At 35.2% G+C, this 23717-nt stretch overlaps 2 protein-coding genes, 1 long non-coding RNA gene and 1 pseudogene across 8 annotated transcripts; 1 reads left to right on the forward strand and 3 right to left on the reverse strand.

Annotated features, from left to right (window-relative positions):
* Window positions 1-3665: 3665 nt before the first annotated feature.
* On the reverse strand, window positions 3666-5843 carry LOC117905776 (annotated as a pseudogene).
* A 2547-nt stretch (window positions 5844-8390) lies between these two features.
* On the forward strand, window positions 8391-15811 carry LOC117907564 (pentatricopeptide repeat-containing protein At1g71490). Of its 6 annotated transcripts, none has more exons than XM_034821148.1 (5): window positions 8391-8497; window positions 9559-12199; window positions 13025-13083; window positions 14084-14160; window positions 15291-15811. In XM_034821148.1, exon 2 carries the CDS (start codon window positions 9734-9736, stop codon window positions 11978-11980), a length of 2247 nt encoding a protein of 748 aa, XP_034677039.1. In that variant the 5' UTR covers window positions 8391-8497; window positions 9559-9733; the 3' UTR covers window positions 11981-12199; window positions 13025-13083; window positions 14084-14160; window positions 15291-15811. The 6 variants fall into 6 exon arrangements, with proteins under 6 accessions (XP_034677039.1, XP_034677040.1, XP_034677041.1 ...); XM_034821149.1 differs by having other exon boundaries at window positions 15559-15811; XM_034821150.1 differs by having other exon boundaries at window positions 14084-14134.
* Window positions 15434-15899, reverse strand: LOC117907565. The gene is made up of 2 exons (XR_004650020.1): window positions 15808-15899; window positions 15434-15679 (listed from the first exon to the last, which is right to left on the reverse strand). It is a non-coding gene; the product is annotated as an uncharacterized LOC117907565 (long non-coding RNA).
* A 672-nt stretch (window positions 15900-16571) lies between these two features.
* On the reverse strand, window positions 16572-20031 carry LOC117906150. The gene is made up of 5 exons (XM_034819109.1): window positions 19593-20031; window positions 19146-19260; window positions 18964-19045; window positions 17532-17583; window positions 16572-16836 (listed from the first exon to the last, which is right to left on the reverse strand). Exons 1-5 carry the CDS (start codon window positions 19959-19961, stop codon window positions 16774-16776), a joined length of 681 nt encoding a protein of 226 aa, XP_034675000.1. The 5' UTR covers window positions 19962-20031; the 3' UTR covers window positions 16572-16773.
* Between the last annotated feature and the right edge of the window lie 3686 nt (window positions 20032-23717).

Genomic DNA, 23717 nt, shown 5'->3' on the forward strand with positions numbered 1-23717 from the left:
CCCATATACCAAAGGAGCACATAAAAAAGTTTGATGATAAAAGTGAGAAGTGTATTTTCATTGATTATTGTGATGTAACTAAATGTTATAAACTATATAATCCAAAAACATGGAAGTTGATTGTGAGTAGAGATGTTCAATTCTTGGAGAATGAGTGTTAGACATGGACTCAAACACAAAGTGAGTAAAAAAGAGTTGTCCTTGAAGAAGACTTTGAGATTCAGAAGGGTTCTACAACAGATATTTCTACTTCAAATACTTTTTCTCCTATTAGAAGTTCTCCTATGCAAACAAAAACAAAGTAGGAGTCTGAATCACAAAGTCGCCCAAAACATTCTCATATTATGCATGCACATCTAAAGGATTATGAAGTCATGAAAGATGTTGAAATTATTGGTGAAAGTTTAGTTAAGTTTTGTTTATTTGCAGATTGTGATCCTATTTCATACAAAGAAACAGTAAGTGATGAAAAGTGGATTCAAGCAATGAATGAAGAAATTCAATCCATAGAAAAGAACAATACATAGGAGCTAACTACTCTTTCAATTGGAAAAAAAATGTAGGTGTTAAATGGGTTTATAAGATAAAATATAAACCTGATGGTAATGTTGATCGATTTAAGGCAAGATTGGTTGCAAAAAGCTATAAACAAAAGCCAAGTATTGATTATTTTGAAGTTTTTGCACCAATTTCTAGATTACATATTATTCGCATGATAATTGCACTTACAACTTAGAAAATGTGGAAAATCCACCAAATGGGTGTGAAGTCAACTTTTCTTAATGGTGTACTTGAAAAAGAGGTTTTTGTTGAACAACCACCAGGATATATTAAGGAATGGCAAGAGAAACAGGTTTACAAACTTAATAAGGCATTATATGGGTTAAAGTAGGCACCACGCACTTGGAACACGTGGATTGATACTTATTTACTACAACATGAATTTCAAAAGAGTCATTTGAGCGTACATTTTATATCAAATCAAATTCTAATAGTGATATAATTGTTGTATGTCTCTATGTGGATGATTTGATTTTTATAGGAAACTGTCAACAGATGTTTGAAGATTTCAGGGAGGTAATGAAACAACAATTTGAAATGACAGATTTGGGATTAATGTCCTATTTTCTTGGAATTGAAGTCCAACAAACAGATGATGAAATTTTTATTTCACAAAATAAGTATGCTTTAAACATTCTAAGGCGATTCAAGATGGAATCATCATCAACAATCTGCACTCTTATTATAGAGTGACTAAAGTTGAAAAAAAAAGACATTGGAGAATTAGTAAATCCCACATATTTCAAGGACATAGCAGGAAGTCTTCATTATTTAACTTTTATTAGACTAGATATTGCTTATGGAGTGAGAATTATTAGTCGATTTATGGAAAAACCATATTAGTCACACTTGCAAGCGGCCAAGTGAGTTTTGAGGTATGTAAGTGGTATTTGTGATCATGGAATTTTCTACTCCTACTCAAACAACTTCAGTTTAGTAGGCTACACAGATAGTGATTGGGAAGGTGATGTAGAGACTAGAAAGAGTACTACTAGGTATGTTTTTTTATCTTGGAATATGAGCATTCTCATGGTCATCAAAGAAGTAGCAAGTTATAGCATTATCAACTACAGAAGTTGAATACATGATAGTTACTTCCGCAACATGTCAAGTAGTTTGGCTTCGCAGAATGCTTAGTGAATTGAAGTATGAACAGAAGGATCCATGGAGCCCGCATTTCTGCTCATGCATTTCCACTCAATGGCGAACTCACTTTTTATTTTGAAAATGATTATTTATTTATTTTAATAAAATGATTTAGATTCGCCACTTATTTTTGTTTTATTTTTACAGGATAAACAAAATAAGAAACAAAACCCTAAGTGTAACTCTTTATTTTGGAAAATGTGATATATGAAAAACCAAATTAGGGTTCGGGGGTCAGGTTACTTATTGGGAAGGTATGGTAAAAACCGTAGCACCCCTCTAAGTCTCTAAAGACGAGTCTCTACTAATAAAATGAAACACATGTGGAAATTGATTGATTAAACATGAATACCATAAAGTGATCATACACTGGGAGCCAAAACATGCACAGAGAATGGTCAAAGTGAGAACAGGTGCATACCTTGGCAGTAAACGATAATGCGCTATCAAGAAATGGGGTTAGTGCACAATAAATGAACACACAAAGTATGTCGCATATGTCACTAAACAAAGTAAGAAATTGTTAGACATCACACTCCACTCAGATTCATTTTTGAAGAAAACATCACTAATGTTGGGCCCTACCAAAACCCAGTTTATTTTTGCATGAATCAATTCCGTAAATTCCATCACTTGGAATTACAAAAATAAATTCATGCTTATTTTAAAACATTTTAAAAAATCAAAGGAGACACGAAAGTTGCTTGCTGGAAAGAAAACGACAATAAAATTTTTATTGAAAATGGGATTTTTAGAACCTAAAAATTCTAAGGATGAGGAATTTGGGAGGGGAATTATTTAAAAACTGGATTTTCAAAAATCAGTTTTGAAGGCAAAGGAAAGAAGCATGTGGGCCTTGAAAATAGGCATAGGAGGGTGGCCATTCAAAAATAAGGTCCTACACGTGGACTTGAGGTGCAATTGATACAACACTATGGGGTGGGTGATTGCATCTGCCTTGCTCAATTTATTGCCTAATTGAGGTTTTTTATTTTTATTTTCTGGACATCTCTTTACCATTAAGTCAATCACCTTCTGTTGTGCTTCCAAGGTTAAAGATGAACTTGTAGTGTCTTTAGTTCCAGAATTTTAACTTGCAATCATCATGCACAGGCATGTATAAAAATAGCTTGCAATGTACTATATCATCCCTGTCACGTGGGCCACCCATGATGAAGTCATCCTTACCAACAAACTCCCAAAAGACAGCACCATGTCCTCCATATGCTAGGCCAAATCCAACTGTGGATTATATTATTTTTGTGCAAGTTATTCATTCCCTTGGAAACATGAATTGCTACCTTGAGCAATGCAGAAAGCTTAAAAACACCATTTTGCTTGTGTAGATAGTCATACACGCCTCCACCAGACATAAATTTTGTCACAATGTATAAGCTTGGAAGTCTTGTACATGCGCCAATGAACCGTACCACATTCTTGTGCCTAACTTTCCTCATAATAAAGACTTTCCTGTGCAAACTCTTTTTGTATGTTTGAATTTATACTCTCAGGCTTGAGGACTTTAATTGCCACTTCCTGACTATAGTACGTGCCTTTGTACAGATCACCATATGAACTCAATGCAACTTTGTTCTCAAATTTCAACTGTCTAACATCGATTTCCCCGACGCCAGTCCCATCATTAGGTATTGTCACAAAATCATATTTGCATTTGATTCATATTTCTTCTTGCTCACCCATAGGAGATAAGAAATGATGATTTGGCCAAGACTGCTTCTCAATCTTAAAACTTCCTTTTCCAGTGCAGTTCTTAGCTGCTATGTTTCCTTATATGGCCATCCATCACAACAAAGACATCTTAGGTGTAGCCATTCACTGTGGAAAAGACATGTTTCTTGGATGTTGAGCTCAATCTTAGAAAGCGAGCAAGTTAGCCGACTCAGGATTTTTGGCTCGTCATTTGATGAAAATGTGATTTCATGCATGAGCTGAGAATACTATGCACTAGCATGTACAAAACCATCTCCATCCCCAACAACGATAATGGAATTTTGACCATTTGACTGAAACATCACCACAGCAGGGCCAGTGGGCGCAGTAGATATGGTGCCGAAATGATCAAGACGAACCCCATCATCCTCAATGTTTGACACGCCATTGTCACCCTAATGGTGTTCATCATCTCCGATAAATATCTATTGTGATTAGTAAACAGAGTTATCTTCCCAATACCTGACAATTCAAATAAGAGGGCGACATCTCCATCTTTGTCCACATTGCAGTCGGAATGTAGGGAGAGGATTTGATGCTTAGGCATAAGATAACACATTACACTAAACAGACCCATCTTCACTTCCCCGGCGTACTGGGTGCCGAGGATGACCATTTCTCTCCCAGCAAGATTAAGATCTACGCTAGCAAAGGATGTCATGTAGTGGGTGTATTGATTACATGGGAACTGCCCAACGTTGTATATAATTAAGTCCGAAGTACCGAAATTCTCCAGCTCTTCAGGTGCGGGTCGGATACACATGTTGTGCATGAATGGTGAATGATAAGCCCTGGCAGACACGATCCGAACTTTGAGTCGATTCTCTGGATCCCAATTCAAAAATTGGTCATTCATGAAAACCTCGTCCAAAGAGTTGAAGTGGTAGATTGGGTGATGAAGGGTAGTGAGAAGGGTGCATTTAGTGGCACAATGGATGGATGAGATGAGGTAATGAGGTGGGTATCGACCATGGGTAGTGGGTTTGGAAGATGAAATGGGTGATGAAGGGTGATGAGAGGGGTGTGTTTAATGGTGGAATGAATAGAAAATGTGGAGAGGAAAACTAAGTTTAAAAGGTTAGGAATTGAGAGGAGCATTTGGGTAGTGAGAGAAATGGGTATGAATGATGTCCATGCATGCATGAGGATTGGTGAATGGGTTGAAGACAGTGGGTTTAGAAGATAGAGATATGGGTATGGTTGTGGGTATGGTTATGGGCATGGTGGAGTATGAGGTGTGATTAATGGAACATGGTGATAGATGGAGAAAATGGGTATGAGAAAGTTGAAGGTGGCCTTGCACATGGGACTTCCTGTACGCAGGAAAACCGAAATCAAATAGGTGGAGAATGAATGATAGTAAGGGTAGTGGAAGGTGGTGAATATGATGAAGTAAAGACATTGAAGGTGGTGAGCAAATGGGAAACGAACAATGGTGTGGATGTGAGGTTCTCTATAGTTGAAAAATGAGATGAAATGCACCAGTCGATATTTCGAGATAACAATTCATTCCACCCAAACTAGAATTCAATTGAACTATGGAGCCCACCTCTGAATTCTCATTCCCTTGTTGCAAGTCTCCAACATGCGCATAAGCTGGCAGAATGCTAACCCAAGTCCTTTGATTAGGTATGATCTCCTTGCACTCTTCCATCATTTTATATACTTCAATTGCCTCACTTGCAAGACCATTTTGAGCATAACCTGTTATCAAAATGTTCCATGAAATCACATCTTTAACTGGGATTATCTCAAAAACTTTTTGCATAGAATCTAGAAGACCTAATTTTGCATACATCTCCACAATTGCATTTCAATGATAACATCCTACATAAGCCAACTTCTTCTCATGATGAATCCATGAACAGATCTGCTATTTTTTACAATCCCTAGACTGAGCAACAGTAGAAGCTAAACCAACTAGCGTTAATAAATCAGGCTGAAATCCATTCAGTTACATTTTGTCAAAGGACCCATGTGCAGTACTGGACCATCATTCTACTCATAGGCAGCAATTATTGAGTTCCACAACACCACATATGTCATAAACATTTGTTGAAAAGCCTTCTATGCATTCTCCCAATCACCAAATTTGGCATGCATATTAATTGAGGCATTAGACACAAATGAGTCAAACTCTAACCTATGTTTTAGGACGTACAAATGAATTAGCATTGCAGTTGAAATGTCCCCAATTGTGGACAGACAGGCAGACTGTTGACAACTCTAACAAAATTCATCTTTATTCCATCCAATCTCATTTCATCTAAGACATCCAATGTCTGTGCAACATTTCCATTTTGAATGAGCCTAGAAATCATAGCATTTCAAGAACCCATATCTCGAAACGGTGTATCATTAAATGGGCTACGGGCAATACCGGTAAAATCAAATTGAGAATACATATGGATCAAGGAAGCAACCACGAATACATTCCATTGGAAACCCAGTTTGGAAGCCCGACAATGAATCTTCCTCCCATCAACTAGAGTTCTGCAAGCTTTCAATATTGGAGGAAAAGTGTAGAAATTAAGTCGAATTTCGGGCACCAATAACAGTTGATAGAAACAGCCTATGGCTACATGGAAATGATCATTATGAACATAGGTAGATATCATTGAGTTTCAGGCATAGATATCCTTTTGTGGGATCTGATCAAAGGTGTAGCGAGACAAGGATACATCACCAAGGTTAGAGTAAAGATTGACAAGTCGGGTTGAAATAAAAATGCTCTGAACTTTTCCTGACACCACTAGAAGGGCACGAAGGCACTTTGCAAAGGGGGCTTTGGTGCTTTCAAAGGGTCTTTCAAACCAAAACTTGCAGATGTCACCACTGAAATAATCAATCAAGTTGGAGTCAGGTGCAAGAGGTGTATGTGCGTTTGCTTGAGCAACTTCCAAGTCTGACCTCAACCATTGCATTAATACCTCAGCTCGAACACTAGTTAGGCTTTGAAGCAGGATACCATGGGAGCTTCTGCAAGATGATAGGTATGACACTTCCCTAGCTAGATAAACTTCAACCCATCGAATAGACAATAAAACACATAACTCCCAAAGACTCTGATACTAAACTATTTCAAAAGCATCTCAATCTAGGTAGCAAACCCAAACATGATACCCAACACTCCGAAAATACCAGAAAACAAAGGAAAAAGTGAAGAAAAATAAAGCAGGTACAAGAGAAGATAACACCGTTAAATCTAGCTCCATTTCATGAAGATCAATGGGCAAGATATGGGTGGAATCCAAAAGGAGTAAGAACACGATCTTTGAGGATCAAATTCAGTGATGGGCTAAAACATCAGATACTTACCACAGAGATAAAAAACACAGAAAATGAAAGCGAAATAGAACATGCATATATACAATCAGATTCAGCAAGACAACCCTGTGGCCCTTTAATGTCCACAACAAACAACAAACAACAAACAACAAACAACATCCAAAGACCAGTAGAAAAAGTAGAAACAATAGTATGATAGCTAAAAAGAACTGGAAACATATGCCAGTCATGCTTGAAATAACTCATCTCCAACAATGTTGGCTTGGCTTCAAGCTTTTCTCCAAAGCTGCTCACCTTTAAACTCATTTCTCCTCACTCAGCTATCTCCAGAAAAATATCTCCTAGTTGGTTATTCTAAACTTCTCATTCTCTGGTATGCTCACTCTCTCATTTCTTTCTCCTCTCACACTTCTCTTTCTCCTTTGTAACAGCCACAAAATATCCCTGAATACCCTAGCTTGTTTTGCTTAGTCTTCTCCCTTAGCAAACTTGCTCCTCAAGCTACCCTCCCTCCTTATTCTCCAATTTCTCTCTAATAGCTTGCAACTCCAAGAAAAACTCGCTCCCCCAAGCCACCAAACCTCTCAGACAACAACCCAAAAAAATATCTCCTCCAATCTCTTTAGCTTGCCCTCCAAGCCAAAAAATATCTCCCTATAACCAACAATCACTAACGGAATACGCTCTCCCTAGAATCTTCCCTAATACGTGTCTCTTCCCCATTGTTTCTCCAAACCACTAACATGATTCCCTAGCAGTTAACCACAAGGCGACACGTGGCTCCTTGAGAGCCCTCCACATGGTAAGAAAAGCCTATAAAAAAGTGAGTAAAATGAGCCCCCAAAATGGGGGTCTACAGGGTCCTACAAAGATTTTGTGTGATAATAAGTCTGTTATTGTATTGACAAAGAATCCGATGTTTCATGGTAAAAGCAAACACATAAGCATCAAATTTCATTATATTAGGAAACTTCTGAAAAATCAAGAAATCGAACTTAAGTTTTATAAATCAAAAAATCAAGTTGCAGATATTTTTACGAAACCATTAAAGATGGACGTGTTCGAGAAGTTGAAGATGACGCTTGGTGTGATTGACTTTACAATTTAGGGAGGCTGTTGAAATTATAATATGTCTTAAAGTTAAATTAGAATAAATAAGGCACTATAAATAATTTTTTTTAAATATAAAAAATTATAAAATAAATAAATTTAGAAGATTTTAAGTTTTCAGATAGACTTTTATTTTTAGAAAATATAAAAATATATTTTTGAATCTTTTTTACAATTATTTCCCAAATAAATCTTAACTTTTCAATTATATTATATTTAATCATGAGATTAGTAAGCTATTTATTTGATACCAAATATTTTTCTTTAATGCAATACAAAAAAAAGGAAAAAAACTTTTCAATCCAATTAAAAATATAAATAATTATCTTATGTATATAGCAAAAAAATAATTTGAAACTATATAAGTTGAATTTGTATGGTTAAAATATTTTAATAAAACTTGCCAAATATCGCAATTTAATCTTTCGGGGCTAAAATAATTTCAGGCAACATCTTCAAGATCGGACCTCACCAAACCGCAAATGGGCCGGTTCATTTTTGTTACACCTCCAGTTCAACCCGGGTCATGAATGGTTGAACCGCTCAGCCGCCTTCAAGACCTCCCTCTGCGCCCACAAAGCAACCTTCCATTCGGCTGAGAGCCGCCTCACTCTCCGGCGATATCTGGGGCAATGGTTCCGGTGACCACTCTTGAAACAAGGTAACCTCTCTTTATCTACTGGGTTTCAACTTCCGGTCTGTAATCATGCTTTTGATTTCATGCTCTTGTTTGGTTGCCGAGAAAATAAACGAAAAAGAAAACGCAGGAAAATTTTCTAAGGTTGAACTGTCATTTGCCCCATTCTGTTGTGAGGTTTGGTTTTTTTTTTTTTTGGGTTTTTTAATTTTCTCGCCAAGCAAACGGACTATTAGTTTTGCGGAATTTTGGAGTAGTCAAAAGCAGCACATTTTCTTTTCTTTTCTTTTCTGGTTTGCAATCTGATGTGAATTCTTTTTTGTTTGCTGAGAAATTACAAAAATGAAGCTCTGTGACATCCCAAACGGAAAATCAATACAGAGATGACGAAATTATATCATTGAAGAACTAGGTTTCGCTCTGAAAATACAGTCTCCCTGCACTTTGACATTCACATTTTCAATTATTCATCTCATTCACCAACAAAATACAGTAGGTAATGAATGGATTCTTAAACACGGAATTTTTGAACTAAATTGATGACTTGTCAATTATGTGCCTCTGGGTCTTGGTTTGGGTGGGAAAGGATTGTGGTTGGAGGTAGTCAAGGGTCTGGATTCCTTTATGTTTTTGCATATGCATAAAGGGGAATAAGATAGATGGTCAAAGAAATGTGGGTCACTAAAAACAAGATTGATGCTCGAACTTTTGTTCAAATCTAATGAAGTTAAATTACCAGGTTTTGTTTAATAGTTTTCCAGTTTTTCTTCTTTGGAAATTTTTGGATTTTGTATAAATTTATTATATGAATTTAATAAATTATGCTACCTGTGCCTCCCCGACCAAAGTACAAAACGGTCATCACAGTCCTTGCCCTTCTAATATTATGGTTACGAATATGCTATGTTTGTAAACATCATTGAAATGAAATTATCAAAAATTAATTCTTACGTTTCCAGCTCATCACCCAAGCTTGGCCGCTTGGTCGTGTGATTCTGATGCCTTGATCAAGGCTTATTTCTTTTCTTTTTTCCTTTTTCTTTTTTGCTTCAATAACACCATTTTGATTATCTGAATGCGTGCAGGGAATAGCTAAATTGAGTGGAGCATTGTTGTTAGTTCCTTATGGTTGTCAATTAACTGAACTTATCCTCAATGTTGAGAAATAAAAATTGAGGTTTCTGGCAGTCAATCTCACGTGCTCATTGTGACTCGTGTTTCAAATGCCAGTGCAGTCATGTGGTGGAACATCTACAGTGTATGCCTCATCCATCTTATTTTCTTCCAAAGGGCCTTTTTGTGTCCCAAATCCAAAGATTCATACCTAAAAAATGGAAACAAAGTATCAAACCAGTAGATATTCAACATGTTCATCCATCTGCGTCCTGCAATGCACTAGAATCTGCCCAAGAGACATTCACAAGTGTTGATGCATCTATGATAGATTCCCTTCTCACATCCTTGAAGGAGTTCACAAGCCGAGGCAATCTATTGGATGCCTTCAAAACTCTCTCTTTGATTAGACTCCATGCTTCTTCTGCTTCTCAGGACCTCATTGTACACCCCATATCTTCTCTTTTATCATCATGTACTGATGTCAAATCCCTTGCAGAGGGTCGACAGCTCCATGGCCACATTATATCTTTGGGTTTTGAACAACATCCCATTTTGGTTCCTAAGCTTGTCACCTTCTACTCAGCCTTTAATCTCCTGGTTGATGCCCATGTTATAACTGAGAATTCAAATATTTTGCATCCTTTTCCTTGGAATCTGCTTATCTCTTCCTATGTTAGAAATGGGTTTTGTCAGAAGGCTCTGTCTGCCTATAAACAAATGGTGAAGAAAGGGATTAGACCAGATAATTTCACTTATCCATCTGTTCTCAAGGCTTGTGGTGAAGAACTTGATTTGGGCTTCGGAAAGGAGGTTCATGAGTCCATCAATGCTAGTCGTATTAAGTGGAGCTTGATTGTGCATAATGCATTAATTTCCATGTATGGTAAGTGTGGGAAGGTGGGTATTGCTCGTGACTTGTTTGATAAAATTCCAGAAAGGGATGCAGTTTCTTGGAACTCAATGATTTCAGTTTACGCCTCCATGGGTATGTGGAATGAAGCATTTGAGCTTTTTGGAAGCATGTGGGCAGAGGATATTGAATTGAACATTATTATTTGGAATACCATAGCTGGGGGTTACTTGCGGACAGGTAATTATAAGGGTGCACTAGAATTGCTTTCTCAGATGAGAAAACGTGGCAGTCATTTGGATTCTGTGGCATTGATCATTGGTTTGGGTGCATGTTCCCATATTGGGGATGCAAAACTGGGGAAAGAGATCCACAGTTTTGCAATCCGTAGTTGTTTTGGTGAGGTTGATACTGTAAAAAATGCATTAATCACTATGTATTCTAGGTGTAAAGATCTCAAGCATGCATATTTGTTATTCCAATTGATGGAAGCTAAGAGTTTAATTACCTGGAACTCCATAATTTCTGGTTGCTGTCATATGGATCGATCCGAGGAAGCCTCCTTCCTTTTAAGAGAGATGTTGCTTTCTGGCATTGAACCAAATTATGTGACAATTGCAAGCGTTCTTCCTCTCTGTGCTCGAGTAGCAAATTTGCAACATGGGAAAGAGTTCCACTGCTACATGACTAGGCGTGAGGATTTCAAGGATCATCTGTTACTATGGAATGCTCTTGTGGATATGTATGCAAGATCAGGAAAAGTTTTAGAAGCTAGAAGAGTGTTTGATATGTTGGGTGAGAAGGATAAGATGACTTATACCTCCATGATTGCTGGATATGGGATGCAAGGAGAGGGACAGGCTGCATTAAAACTGTTTGAAGAGATGAACAATTTCCAGATCAAACCTGATCATATAACCATGATTGCAGTTCTATCAGCATGCAGCCATTCAGGTCTTGTAACTCAAGGTCAACTGCTTTTTGAAAAAATGAGGAGTCTCTATGGTCTTACTCCACATTTAGAGCACTTTGCTTGCATGACTGATCTTTTTGGTAGGGCAGGTTTATTAAATAAGGCAAAGGAAATAATTAGAAATATGCCTTACAAGCCAACTCCTGCTATGTGGGCCACTCTCATAGGAGCCTGTCGGATTCATCGAAATACAGAGATAGGGGAATGGGCAGCTGAAAAACTGTTGGAAATGAAGCCTGAAAATCCAGGATACTATGTGTTGATTGCTAACATGTATGCTGCTGCTGGGTGTTGGAACAAGCTTGCAAAGGTGAGAACTTTCATGAGGGATTTGGGTGTGAGAAAGGCTCCTGGATGTGCTTGGGTTGATGTAGGCACTGGGTTTTCTCCCTTTCTGGTGGATGACACATCAAATGCTAATGCAGATGAGATTTATCCTTTGTTGGAAGGATTGACCATGGTAATGAAAGAAGCCGGTTATATTTCCAGTGAAGATTTTGGTTCTGGTGATGAAACTTCCGGGGAATTCAATGAGGAAATGAAATTAGTATCAAACAATAGATGTTGAACTGAGGAGATACAAAGATCTTGACACAGGAGGGAGCTTGGTGCCATCTGTGTGGAAGGGGCTAATATCCCAGATTCTAATTCTTAGGTAAGTGTCCAACCTTGCAGCAGATGCCAATTAATTGCTTCAAAGTTTGGGATTGATTTGGCACTCAACCCCTTGACCGATTGTGCTTCTTGTGCTTGGAGAGACGATCAATGCTGTCTTCCATAGAAACAGGTGGGCACTTATGAGCTAGCACAACATTATTCTCTTGATGATTACTGAATCATTAATGATGTTTTACAATTTGAAATAGAAAAGGTATTGCATTGTATTTTCAATACGTAATTGATAATAAATTCATATAGTTAAGAGCTCTTGTGACTTAATTAATATTATGGATAGCATGCATTTAATTTTCTCTCGACTTCCTGGAGCAGTGGTTGGGTGGTTAGCTTGTATTCAGAAAGTTTTGGATTTGTAAGGCCATTAGATTATTTCCCCATATCAAGAAAGGAGACTGTTTCTTCTCCTCCAATTCACCTCTCACTAACTCGTGTGACAACTTTCGGCCTATAAAATTTATCCTTGCTGCTGCAATAATTTTACTGATGTCTTATCATCAAAAGGTTTTCCTTTCAACACTTGATTATCAATGGCTTGTGGAGAGATTTTAAATACCATTTTAGAACAGTGGAAAAACTCCAAAAGTCTACTGATGAATGAGTTCTTGCAATGGACAAGAATTTCAAGATCTTCTTGTCAGCTCTGAAGATCTTTTTGTAAGGGGAATTAGCAACATTTGTTTGAGAGCTTTTCTGCAGCTGCAGGAAACTGGCCCTTTAATTTGGTGTCAACTGTGTCATCTAGCTTTCTCTTTTCTTTTCTTTATTTATTTATTCATTTTTTCTGAATTGAATAAATATAATTCCTTGTGCTTCAAATCAAAGTAGTTGGTCCTGTTTTTTTTTTTTTTAATTTTAAATCTGGCATTCTCTTTCCATTGGCTGACTTCAAATGGTAATTTAAGGCTTTTTTGGATTGTGATTGTCTTTCTTTCAGCTGGCAGCTTTAAAGATTTTGAGGGCTTCTGCCAGGTTGTAAGAGACCAACTCATCTTGGTAATGATCATTTGCTCCCATTGCACCTTGTTTGTAATTCATATGTTTAATTGGATTTTCCGCTGTCATGTTCATTTATATCCTCTTTTTGGCCACCTCTGCCCCACAAGAACAGCAACAGAAGCCCTAAACCCCCACCCTCTCTCACACCCCAACCACACACTCAAAGGGATGTTTTTCCTCTCTCTTAATCCCTTTTTTTTTTTCTTTTAATATCAATTGTCTTCACGAGGAAATGGCGATACACCGAAACTTTTGCAAGAAAACATATCTTTTATCTCATGTAGGGAATAATAATTTCTTTTTTAGAAGGGCAAACAAGAATATATAAAAGACGTCAATTAGTAGGGAATAATAATTTTACTTGATTTTGATCTCAGGATGGGATTTACAATTTACGTGGTGTGAGGTCAAAGTTTTTCCTGAGGCAGCATGATGTTTCTCATTTGATACCATCACTTGGCTAATGGAATTGTGCATCATTTTATGCATACCAATTTATTTAACTGTTCTTGAAGAGCTTGTAATGCATGCTCCATTGTTTCAACATACGTCATTTATTCATTGTGAGGCAGTTCATCTAAATTCAGTTCTGGAGTCTACTGATACAGCCTTTAAACTAATTATTGTACCATAGCCATTATTTTATGATCATGCTCCCGATTGCTACACCGATTGGTTTCATGCATTCTGTCATCTTTCATCCCTTAGCTTCTTTCTGTTTTGGCAATAGTTTGAATTTACTCTCACTGTGGTTGACTAGTACGTGCCTGTATGTGTATATTCCCATTTGCACTGAAAGCAGTGAATCTACTGCTGTTTGATTCTTCTTCTTCTTTTTTGGGATAGGTAAACTTTATTTCTTTTTTGATATTTTTTTATTGTCCCCACTAGGACTCAAAAGTGCAACTTCCCACAAACCCACCTCAGCTTTCATTAGATTTTATTTCACTTCAAGTTTGCATCTCTAACAATCTATATTCTGATTGTTGACAAGCAGATATTGAAGGGGCTTCTAATGTTGGGAAGAGGGGCTGAACCACCTTATCAGGTTGACATGCAGGCACACTTGTGTTGGTAGTCTATATTCCTGCAAACCATATCATAGTTGTTGATCAGATTAATGGCTTATAGGCTTACAGAGAAGTGAAAATGTTGGTTGTAGTTGAGTTTTAAGAGCAAAGCATAGCTGCTGATATGTAGATCTTAGATGGTATAATTTAAATTGTTGATGGTAATCAATCAAGCTTGAAAATTTGAGTTTATTTTGTCCTTAACTAAAATTTTTTTGTAAAGGTTTGTTTTTGTCTTAATGGTACTTATGCTTTAGGTGATGTACAAAAATCCTATTTTCAATTCCTTGAGTTTTTTTGGCATCCGTGTCCCCTCTGCTTCCTCTATTTTGATGTCGTGATTGTTTTCTATAGAGTGGACCTCCATAGGTTAAAATGTTTTGTTGAATTGCTTCTGTTTAGTGTATTGTCTTGTAAAACCATTTCATGACATGACACTGAGTTGATTAAAGAAACAATTTAGCAAAATATTTTCTGAAGAATTTTTTTTTGTGTGTTGTCCAGACATGTTCTTATAGATTTTATGATTGTTGGTTTCCATGGACATGGCCTTAATATACTAGGAGATGAAAAATACCTTAAGGTTATGTTTGGTTTCCGGAAAGTACTAAGAAAAGAAAAAACCACTCTCATGTTTGGTTTTATTATGGAAAATACGAAAGAAAATCTAATATAGTCAAAATTAGTTAATAACTTACACATTTTCAAATGATTTAATCTTTATATTGAACAATTAAAATAAGTGTAATGAGTTTGAAATAGCATATATAAATAATTTATTGACTTTAAATTTATTTTTTATTTTTTATTTTTCTTTAGTTTTTCTTTCCTTCTACTTTTCCTTTCTATTTTCTTTCCCTTACATTTTCCTTGGAATTTTACGGGAACCAAATGTAGCGTAAGTGGACACTTTCTTTGCCAAGATTAAAACCCAACAACCAAGCTCGCTAATATCTCTGAAATATCAATGCATGTTTACTATCTTTAATTTGTTTCATTTATATGCCCTATATATTAGCTTTAATATTTGAAACTTGGAATGTTGAGTCAGTTTATTATACACCTGACAAGGAGAGATTGTTTTGCTATCTGATAGATATAGAAAATGTAACATGCATTCATCTTTGATTACAGGTACAATTCTGAAAGAGACCTTTCATTTTTCACCATTCCCCCGTTTCGGTTTTTCTTGTATGCATTGTTCTATCTATATGATTGTATTGCTTTGCTCATTGACATAACTGCTTGTATGCTACCTGTACATACCAAAATATGCATTATCAGCTACTGGGAAATTCCCAGAACAATGATTTTATTGATGCCAATGTGTAATTCAATTCCCAGATTATACCTTACAAGGAAATTCTCATTTACAGTTAACTATTTGACTTTTGCCATTCAGGACCTCTTACCGATGAAAGCTGCAACCCCTGCTGAAGGGAAGAGGCCTTCCATTCTGTTGTTGTTTCCATTGTTAATTGCTTTGAAGATGCTAAAGAGGAAGCAGAAGGAAGAATGAAGCTCTGGCAAAGAAAATAGAATGCATCATTGGATGTACGTAAGTGCCATGTAACACCTACACGGCTGAGGAGTAAATTTATTTTTTTATACCTGTTGAAAAAGGAGAAAAATGAAAAAAATAATAAATTACTTTATTTTGTTTTTCTGTGGTGGAGATGAAACCTTGTTTGGCTGCATGCTGAGAGTGAGCGGCAATGGAACATTTGTGAATAGAAAAAAAGTTAAAAGTTAAAAGACAAAAAGAAAAAAAAAAAAAAGGGAAAATAAATAATAAATCTAATATCAATAAATTATTTTTATATATTATTTTAAATTTATTTTATTTATTTTAATTTTTTGATATAAAGATTAAATAATTTGAAAATATATAACTTTTTAATTAATTTTAATTTCTTTATATATATTTTTATAATACAATCAAACAAGAAAATTAAAAACCTATTTGATAATGTTTTCGAGAATAGTTTTCTGTTCTTCATAATAAAAAAAAAATTCTTCATAATAAAAAAAAAATTGGAAAACATGTTTGATAATAAAAAATTATTTTATGTTTTCAGTTTTTAAGAATAAAAAATACAGTGTTTTTAAATAACATCTTTTAGTTGTTTTTCACATGTTTTTTTAGGACTATTTTAAAAAATAATTATACAAACATATAAAATGACTAAAAATAAAATACTAAACATAAAAATTATTTGGTTTAAAATATTTTAAGTTTTTAAACAGACTTTTGTTATACAAAATATAAAGAACAAGTTTCAATAATTATTCCTAAAAATTGTTTTTTAGAACTGTTTTTGAAAACAGTCCTAAATAGGTACTTATTTTTCTTAATTTTTTTTTTTCTTTTTGAGAACCAAACACAACTTAAATATAAAACAATACAATAACAAAGCATGTCCAAACTCATGTTTTCTTTGAATTTTCTCCTTCTATGTACACTTTATATGAATATCTGTACTTGTTTTATGAAGTTTGAAGGGTTGGTTGGAGAACTATATTATACAAATACAAACCCAGGATTGCTTCTCTATTGGGTTTTGACATAGAAGGCACAAGTTTTGAACGCAATTAACAGCCACATCATAGAATGGAATCATAACCAGTCTGCTAATTTTGGAAACCGTTGCAGCAGCCAAGCTACCCCCCTGATGGCTACCTGCATTTTCAGTTATTCATACAGAAATACCAGTAAGCTATAAGCAGAACAAACTGAAACAGCAGTTCTACCAATACTAACATGCATATACTACTTTTTGATCATCAAGCTCGGTTCTGAAACGATTGGGAAAAGAAAGAACAGGAAATTTTGGTAATTTTACAACCGACTACTAACTGGAAGGTTAAGGATCTAGAGCCATTGGCAAAGACATGTAAATGAGCTTCAAGACTGGTGCAAGAGAAGCTGTTTGTTAAAACTTAAAACCCATCAAGTCAAATAAAATAGTTTACAAGATATGTTTGCATATCAAGAGTGTCCCTTGGGATGCACCTAGTGCCAAATATTGGCTCAGATCATTGGTTAAGCTGCGTTAAATGTGGGTTTTACAAGCAGTTGTTGCGGGTGTAAGAATAACAACACCTGTTTGGATGGACTTTTCAGAAGCCAAAACCAGCTTTTTAAGCCCGATAATAGCTTCTATTCCCATCTTGATGGTTTTAATAAACTATTTTTGGCTTCCAAAAGAGTTTAACATGGAAATAAGTGTAAGGTCACTTGTTGTGAAAGCCCCTTTTAGCTTATACAGAAAATTTGTTTACATTTAATGAAAAAACTTCCCCTTTGAATTTGTGGTTTTGGCTTTGGTTTCTATTTCAGACTAAAAGCTATGGTCTAAAAGTTAATAAACATACCAAAGCTGTCTCTCCTGGCTTGAAAAATGGCTCCACACTATCTCGCCCATAACTGTTTTCAAAAGCTAAGATCAGCAACCGAATGACAAATAACGCATTCAAAAAAAAAATTCACATGGGATTGGTAGAAAATCAATGCAAATCTAGAGTTATTTCATAAAAAATACAAGACAATCTTCATAGCGATTATCCAACCAAAAGAGATCACGGCAAAAACATGTGTGAGAAAGGTCAAGAAAATGTCTTATGCCATATGTAAGGGTCTAATGAAATAGCTCCAAAGGTATTTAGCTTTTATTAAATTGTAGCAAGAAATTCGATAGGCTTAAGTGGTTATTAACTCTACAACAAGGGAAAGGAAAGTGTGTTATATCCTTTTGCAAATTAAGCTTTAGCCTAATGCTATTTCCATTTTTCCCTTTTTCATCATTTGAAAAAAAATGTAAACTAGTATCTTCTTTGCAGGTTTCTAAGGATCATTCAATATGGTTGTACGAATACATCCAAGACAAACCCATGGAAATACCCTTTTATCAAAGAAAATAGAAACTGCCCAAATTGCATTGAGAAAAGAGATATAAGATTGTTGACCCCTCCCCCCGTTTTTTCTTGTGCACTTGGATCCATCTATGCTATGTCATGGGATATTTGATCAGAACGGTGCCAAATGGGATCATCCTCATCAAACATAACTCATCTCTTCTTAGGATTGTGGGTTAACTAGAGAGATGTAAATGGGCTAGGAGAGTGCAACCCGTCTTGTCCCTGTCCTTACTAGTAAATCTATTCCCCATCCCTACCACATTCCGTGTCTTTATATATATATAGGTATAGAGAAAACGTGTTTTAAAAAGCGAAACGCCAAAAAAGCGCCGTGAAAAGCCAAAAAAAGGCCCCAAAGTACACAAAGAATATACAAAGAGCACTGACAGTGCCACCCAAAAAAGAAAGAGGGACTATCATAAAACAAAATCCTTCAACAAGCCCCTATCAAATCCACAAAATTTACAATAGAGGAAGAGCTCAGAGCTATAAACAATTTGGACCACACCCAATGATTACAAAGAAAAGCAAGTGTAATTCCTTAATTGGAAAGCTCTTTGTTATCGAACGTCCTATTCCTTTCCTTCCAGGGCGTCCAAAAAATACACAAAGGAGTTGTCCACTAAACCTTTTTCCTTTTCCTACCCACAAAGGACCAACGCCAACTTGAGAGTGTCTCTTGTGTTTTAGACTAGGAAGGGATGGATTCCCCATCCCCGCCTTGTCCTTGTTTCGGGTTTATGAAATTTTCCTCCTTCCCAATCCTAATTATCACTCTCCTTCCCACCAAGGTTCCGCTCGATGGGTTTTTTTTGCCAACCCTAGGGTTAATGTAAATGCATTGTGATGATAGAATAAATTGTTCTTTCAAAATGAAACTCCAACTTACATTATTTGCCTTTTGCCATTCAACACCTCCAACCGATAAAAGCTGCACCCTTTGCTAAATGGAAAAGGCCTCCCCTTCCATTCTGTTATCATTTCCACCATTAGTTGCTTTGAAGATGCTAAACAGGAACTTATCAGAAGTATGAAAATCAGAAAGAACAAAGAAGCGATCCTTCAACATACCCAAGTGCCATGTAACCCCAACAGCCGAGGAATCAGCTTCTGATATGTCATCAATCACAAATTGCAATTCCATGCTTATGGTATCAATAAATTTGTTGAAGAAGTCCATGATCGCCTGCACATTCATGTTGAGCTCAAACTACCCCTAAATTATGTAATAAATTTCAAGGTCTTTGATCAAAATTTAGGAAAAAAAAAAAACCCATTGTATGACCCTTGACATTGCAGACTTTCTTGAACTTTTCCTTAACAAATTATAAAAATTTCTAAATAAATTTTCCAAAATTTTCAATAAATTCACAATCTATTCATGAAGAACCCAAACATTATCAACAATTACCCAATTATTTCCAAAAAAAAAAAAAGTCATCAAATCACAAGACATATTTGGAATTTCATCAAATAATCTCAATAATTTTCCCGGAATTCAACCAGAGAAAGACAAACCTTACGACCCACAAAGGGTTGGGGAAAGATGAGGTCTTCATAGACACAGTTGTGGGCAATGAGCTCCTCCACAGAATCAAGGTCATGACTATTGATTCCTGCATAGAAAGCCCTCACAACACTGGACCCAGAAAGCAATTTGGACTCATCACCACCATCACCATTAGCTTCATCACTTTGAGTGGTTGTTACTGGTTCTGCAATGGTGGCAGTTGGGTTTTGTGGGGAAGATGAAACCCTTAGTAGGTTGCATCTTCTGCTTCTTCTCTGAGTGAAGTGGGTGGCAATGGAGGCTGTGTGGGGATGAAGAAGGGGCGAAGATAGTTTTGATGGTCGAAGGAGAGTGGTGGAGTTTGTGAGGAGGCTCATGTTGGCTTGTTTATTAAATCTTCATTATCACCTATTTATTTCTTTTTCTTTTTTTTTTTTCACTGGTAAAATGTCAAAAAATATAAACATACATAAATTAATTTGTGGTGAAGATGAAACTCTTAACGGGCTGGATATTCTTCTTGGGGTTTTTGTGGGGTGAAAAGAGGATTGAAGGAGGGAAATGGGGTTTTTGATGCGAATCCTATTTTAATCCACTTTCTTCAACGATTTTTTTCAAACCAACCTTTTCTTCCAAATAACCAAATCCATTTTCTCCTCTTTTCACCTTCAAACCCATTTTCTTCTCCACCTCTCCACCACAACAAGCTTGGTAGTCCTCCAACAACAACAACCATTCCTCCACCAATGATGCTGCTCCTCCATTGATCACAAAAAAGATTTTTTCTTTTTTCTTTTGGTCAGCAACCACTCCTAACTGTCGTGTAGGGAAGTCATCATCTAGTTTTTGGAGGGTCCCTTTTTTTTTTTTTTTGTGTAGTAGGCTTTTATTAAAAATCCTCAATCTTGGGATTTCTCATATGTTGGGGTTTTGGAGAAATTTTCTTTTGATAAGATCAAATGTGAGTTTTATCACTTTCACGAGCTTAAGTTGGAGAATAATGGAAAATCAAATTTTGGTTTTGTGGTTTTCATGTAAATGAGTGAAAATTGAATTTCTATAATTGTGTATTGAAAATATATGAGTTTTAAGCTTTCAATTTCTTGAAATTGAATATATGAATTTTTGGAAAATCGAACTTTGGTTTTGTGGTGTTTAAGTGAATGGGTGGAAATTAAATTTATGGAATTTGGTATTAAGAATATATGAGGGCTTTTTTGGAAAGTGTTTGTAATTTATTTTTTTCGAGAATAGAAAATACAAAAAAAACATGTTTTGGAAATTATTCTTCATGTTCTCAAATTGATTTTTTGAAGAATAATTTGAAGTTTTTTTTCATGTTTTCTACACTATTAACTAAACAAAAAACATTAAAAAAAAACATGGAGAATACAAAAAAAGACACAGAGAACAAAGAGATGCATCATACAATAAATTGAATCAGCCCTAAATCCATCTCAGTGCCTCCTGGTTAACTACCTACAAAAGGTACAAAAAATGTGTGGAAGATTGCGGCGACGTTGCACTCTAAACTTCACATAGATAGGGCAATATAGCTAGGTATGGAGGAGGGTATTTTTGTGGATGATTTTTAGATGAAAAATTATGTGGGAAAGAGAGAGAGAGAGGAGTAGAACTGAGGAAAATGGAGGTGATGAAAAGAGAGGGAGAAAGGAGAAGAAGTGCGGAAGGCGGAGGTGATGAGAAGAGAGAGGGAGAGATATTGTGAAATAGATTTTAGAAGAAGTGTCTAAGAAAATTATTTCAAAAAATAACTATTTAAAAAAGTTCAATGGGAAAGAACTTGAATTTATTCGTAAGGTTCCAAAAATGTATATTTAGACCCTAATAAGGTTTAATGGGGTCTTAGTCCGTCTTTAAAAAATAAACGCATTTTTCTTAAGGATGTAAAAGAGCTTTGAAAATTGGTCACCCAGGTGGGGAAATGACTCAAATGCATTCCTAAGATTTCACAAAGGAATATTTAGACCCTGATAAAGTTTCATAAGATCTTTAATCACCTTTATAAAAAATATATGAATTTTTCTTAAGAATATATGTATTTTTGGAAATCAGTCATAAAAGTTAAAGAAGGCCTCAAACGCATTCCTAAGGTTACAAAAATAAATATTTAATCCCTAATAAGGCATAATGGAGTTTTGGTTTGCCTTAAAAAATGTATGTATTTTTGTTAAGAATGCACATAACATTTTCTTATGGATGTATGTGAGATTAAAAATCATCCATCAAGGAGAGGAAAGGACTCAAATGCATTTTCTAGGTTCCACAACTGAATATTTGGGACCCTAATAAGGCCTGATATAGCAAAGGGCTAAAATTCATTCTCGAGGTTCCACAAATGAATATTTAAGTCCTAATAAGGTCTAATGGGGTCCCAAGCTAACTTAGAGAAAAGGGTGTTACCTATATATGAAAAACAAAAGAGTATTAGAAAAAGGATTTTGTTTAAGCAAATAAAAAAAACAACCTAAAAAGAAAAATGAAAGGGAACTTATTAGGTGCAGGGGATCAAACTCTGTGCCTCTTGCATGCCAAGCAAGCGCTCTACCATTTGAGCTACACCCCCTCATCCAATAAGTATTTTATTTTAATATTATATTTTAAAAATGGTATTTTATAAATTATTTACAATAGTACAATATTGAATTTCTAGAAGTGGGTAATAAGAATATATGAGTTTTAAGTTTTCAATTTGTGAAAATTGAATATATGAATTTTTAGAAAATCAAACTTTAGTTTTGTGATGTTTATTGATATGTAGAATTAGGTGTTAAGAATATATGAGTGTTAAGTTTTCAATTTCTTGAAATTAAATATCTGATTTTTTTGGTGTTAGAATTTAAATGTTTTTTTTTGTTTAAAATAAAAATAAAAATCACCATTAACATGTGAGTTAAATAAAAGAAGGATGAATGAGTAGATAAAATTCCATGAAATTCAAATTTTGATTTTGAATTGAATTGGTTAAAAATATAATGGAGATAATTATTTATTCAGTTTGGAATTGTTATCCTTCACCAATAACACTACCTATATATAGTAAGATTATTATTGAGTCTAACAATTTTTTCTCTCCAGCATATTTGAGTTTTCCCATAACTCTTCTATTTTTTCTCGATTAAGTTCTTCCTAGTGTCCATTTACACCTAGAATCTAGAGGGTTGAGTAGCAAAAACTCTAGTAATTTTTTCAAAAAAGAATAGCAAAAACTCTAGTAGTTTCTTCAAAAAAAAAAAAAGTTACCAATCATTAGAGATTGTAATTCAAGCTACAAAGATATCCACAAGAATTTATTTTGGACTATAGTTTTATTCTTTTTTTCCATTTAGAAATCAGGTTTATGTGTTGTAATGTTTACTGATACCATACTTTGAATCATTTTTCTCATTTAAGTATTCGGTTTTTAGCGAATGAGGTCAAACATATATTAAAAAAGAAAAAAAATAGTTGTAGTAAAGGAAGTTAGGTTTTAAGGTTGAATTAAGTGGGCAATGGGCTAAATAAAGGTTTACCCTTTGTTTTAGAGGTTGGCCTTTGGGTGTAGCCATTGTTTTGGTTTGATGTTAGCAATAGGCAAAAAAAAAAAAGTTGACCCTTTGTTTTTGCCTTTAGGTGTAAATGTATGTATTTCTCCTATAGATGTATGTGGACTTAGAAATTGGCCATTGAGGTGGGGGAAGAGCTCAAATTCATTCCCAAGATTCTAAAAATGAATATTTATACCCTAATAATGTCTAGTGGGGTCCCAATTTGTCTTGAAACAAATGTAATTTTTTTTTTAAAGAATATATGTGGGTTAAGAATTCTGTCATCGAAACAAAGGAATGACTCAAATGCATTTCCTAGGTTCCACAAATGAATATTTAGACTATAATAAAGCATATGAGATCTTAGTCTACCTAAAAACTAATGTACATATTCAATTTATGAATGCACACATTTTTTATAAGAATGTATGTGAGCTTTGAAATCTGTCATCAAGGTGAGGGAAGGACTCAAATTCATTTTCGATGTTTCAAAAATAAATATTTATACCATAATAAGGCCCACTTGGGCCTTCATCAGTCTTAATTAAAAATGCACATATATATATATATATATATTAAGAATGT

This window comes from Vitis riparia, chromosome 18 (assembly GCF_004353265.1).
Source record: "Vitis riparia cultivar Riparia Gloire de Montpellier isolate 1030 chromosome 18, EGFV_Vit.rip_1.0, whole genome shotgun sequence".
In the NCBI taxonomy this organism is placed as follows: Eukaryota; Viridiplantae; Streptophyta; class Magnoliopsida; order Vitales; family Vitaceae; genus Vitis; species Vitis riparia.

Bases quoted from the DNA above. Each gene is read 5' to 3' on its own strand.
- LOC117907564 (XM_034821148.1), top strand. From the start codon at position 9,734: ATGCCTCATCCATCTTATTTTCTTCCAAAGGGCCTTTTTGTGTCCCAA.
- LOC117906150 (XM_034819109.1), bottom strand. From the start codon at position 19,961: ATGAGCCTCCTCACAAACTCCACCACTCTCCTTCGACCATCAAAACTA. The intron at 17,584-18,963 runs GTAAGTTGGAGT...TTTTGAAAACAG, and splicing joins AATGGCAAAAGGCAAATAAT to TTATGGGCGAGATAGTGTGG. The intron at 16,837-17,531 runs GTATGTTTATTA...CTGAAAATGCAG, and splicing joins AGCCAGGAGAGACAGCTTTG to GTAGCCATCAGGGGGGTAGC.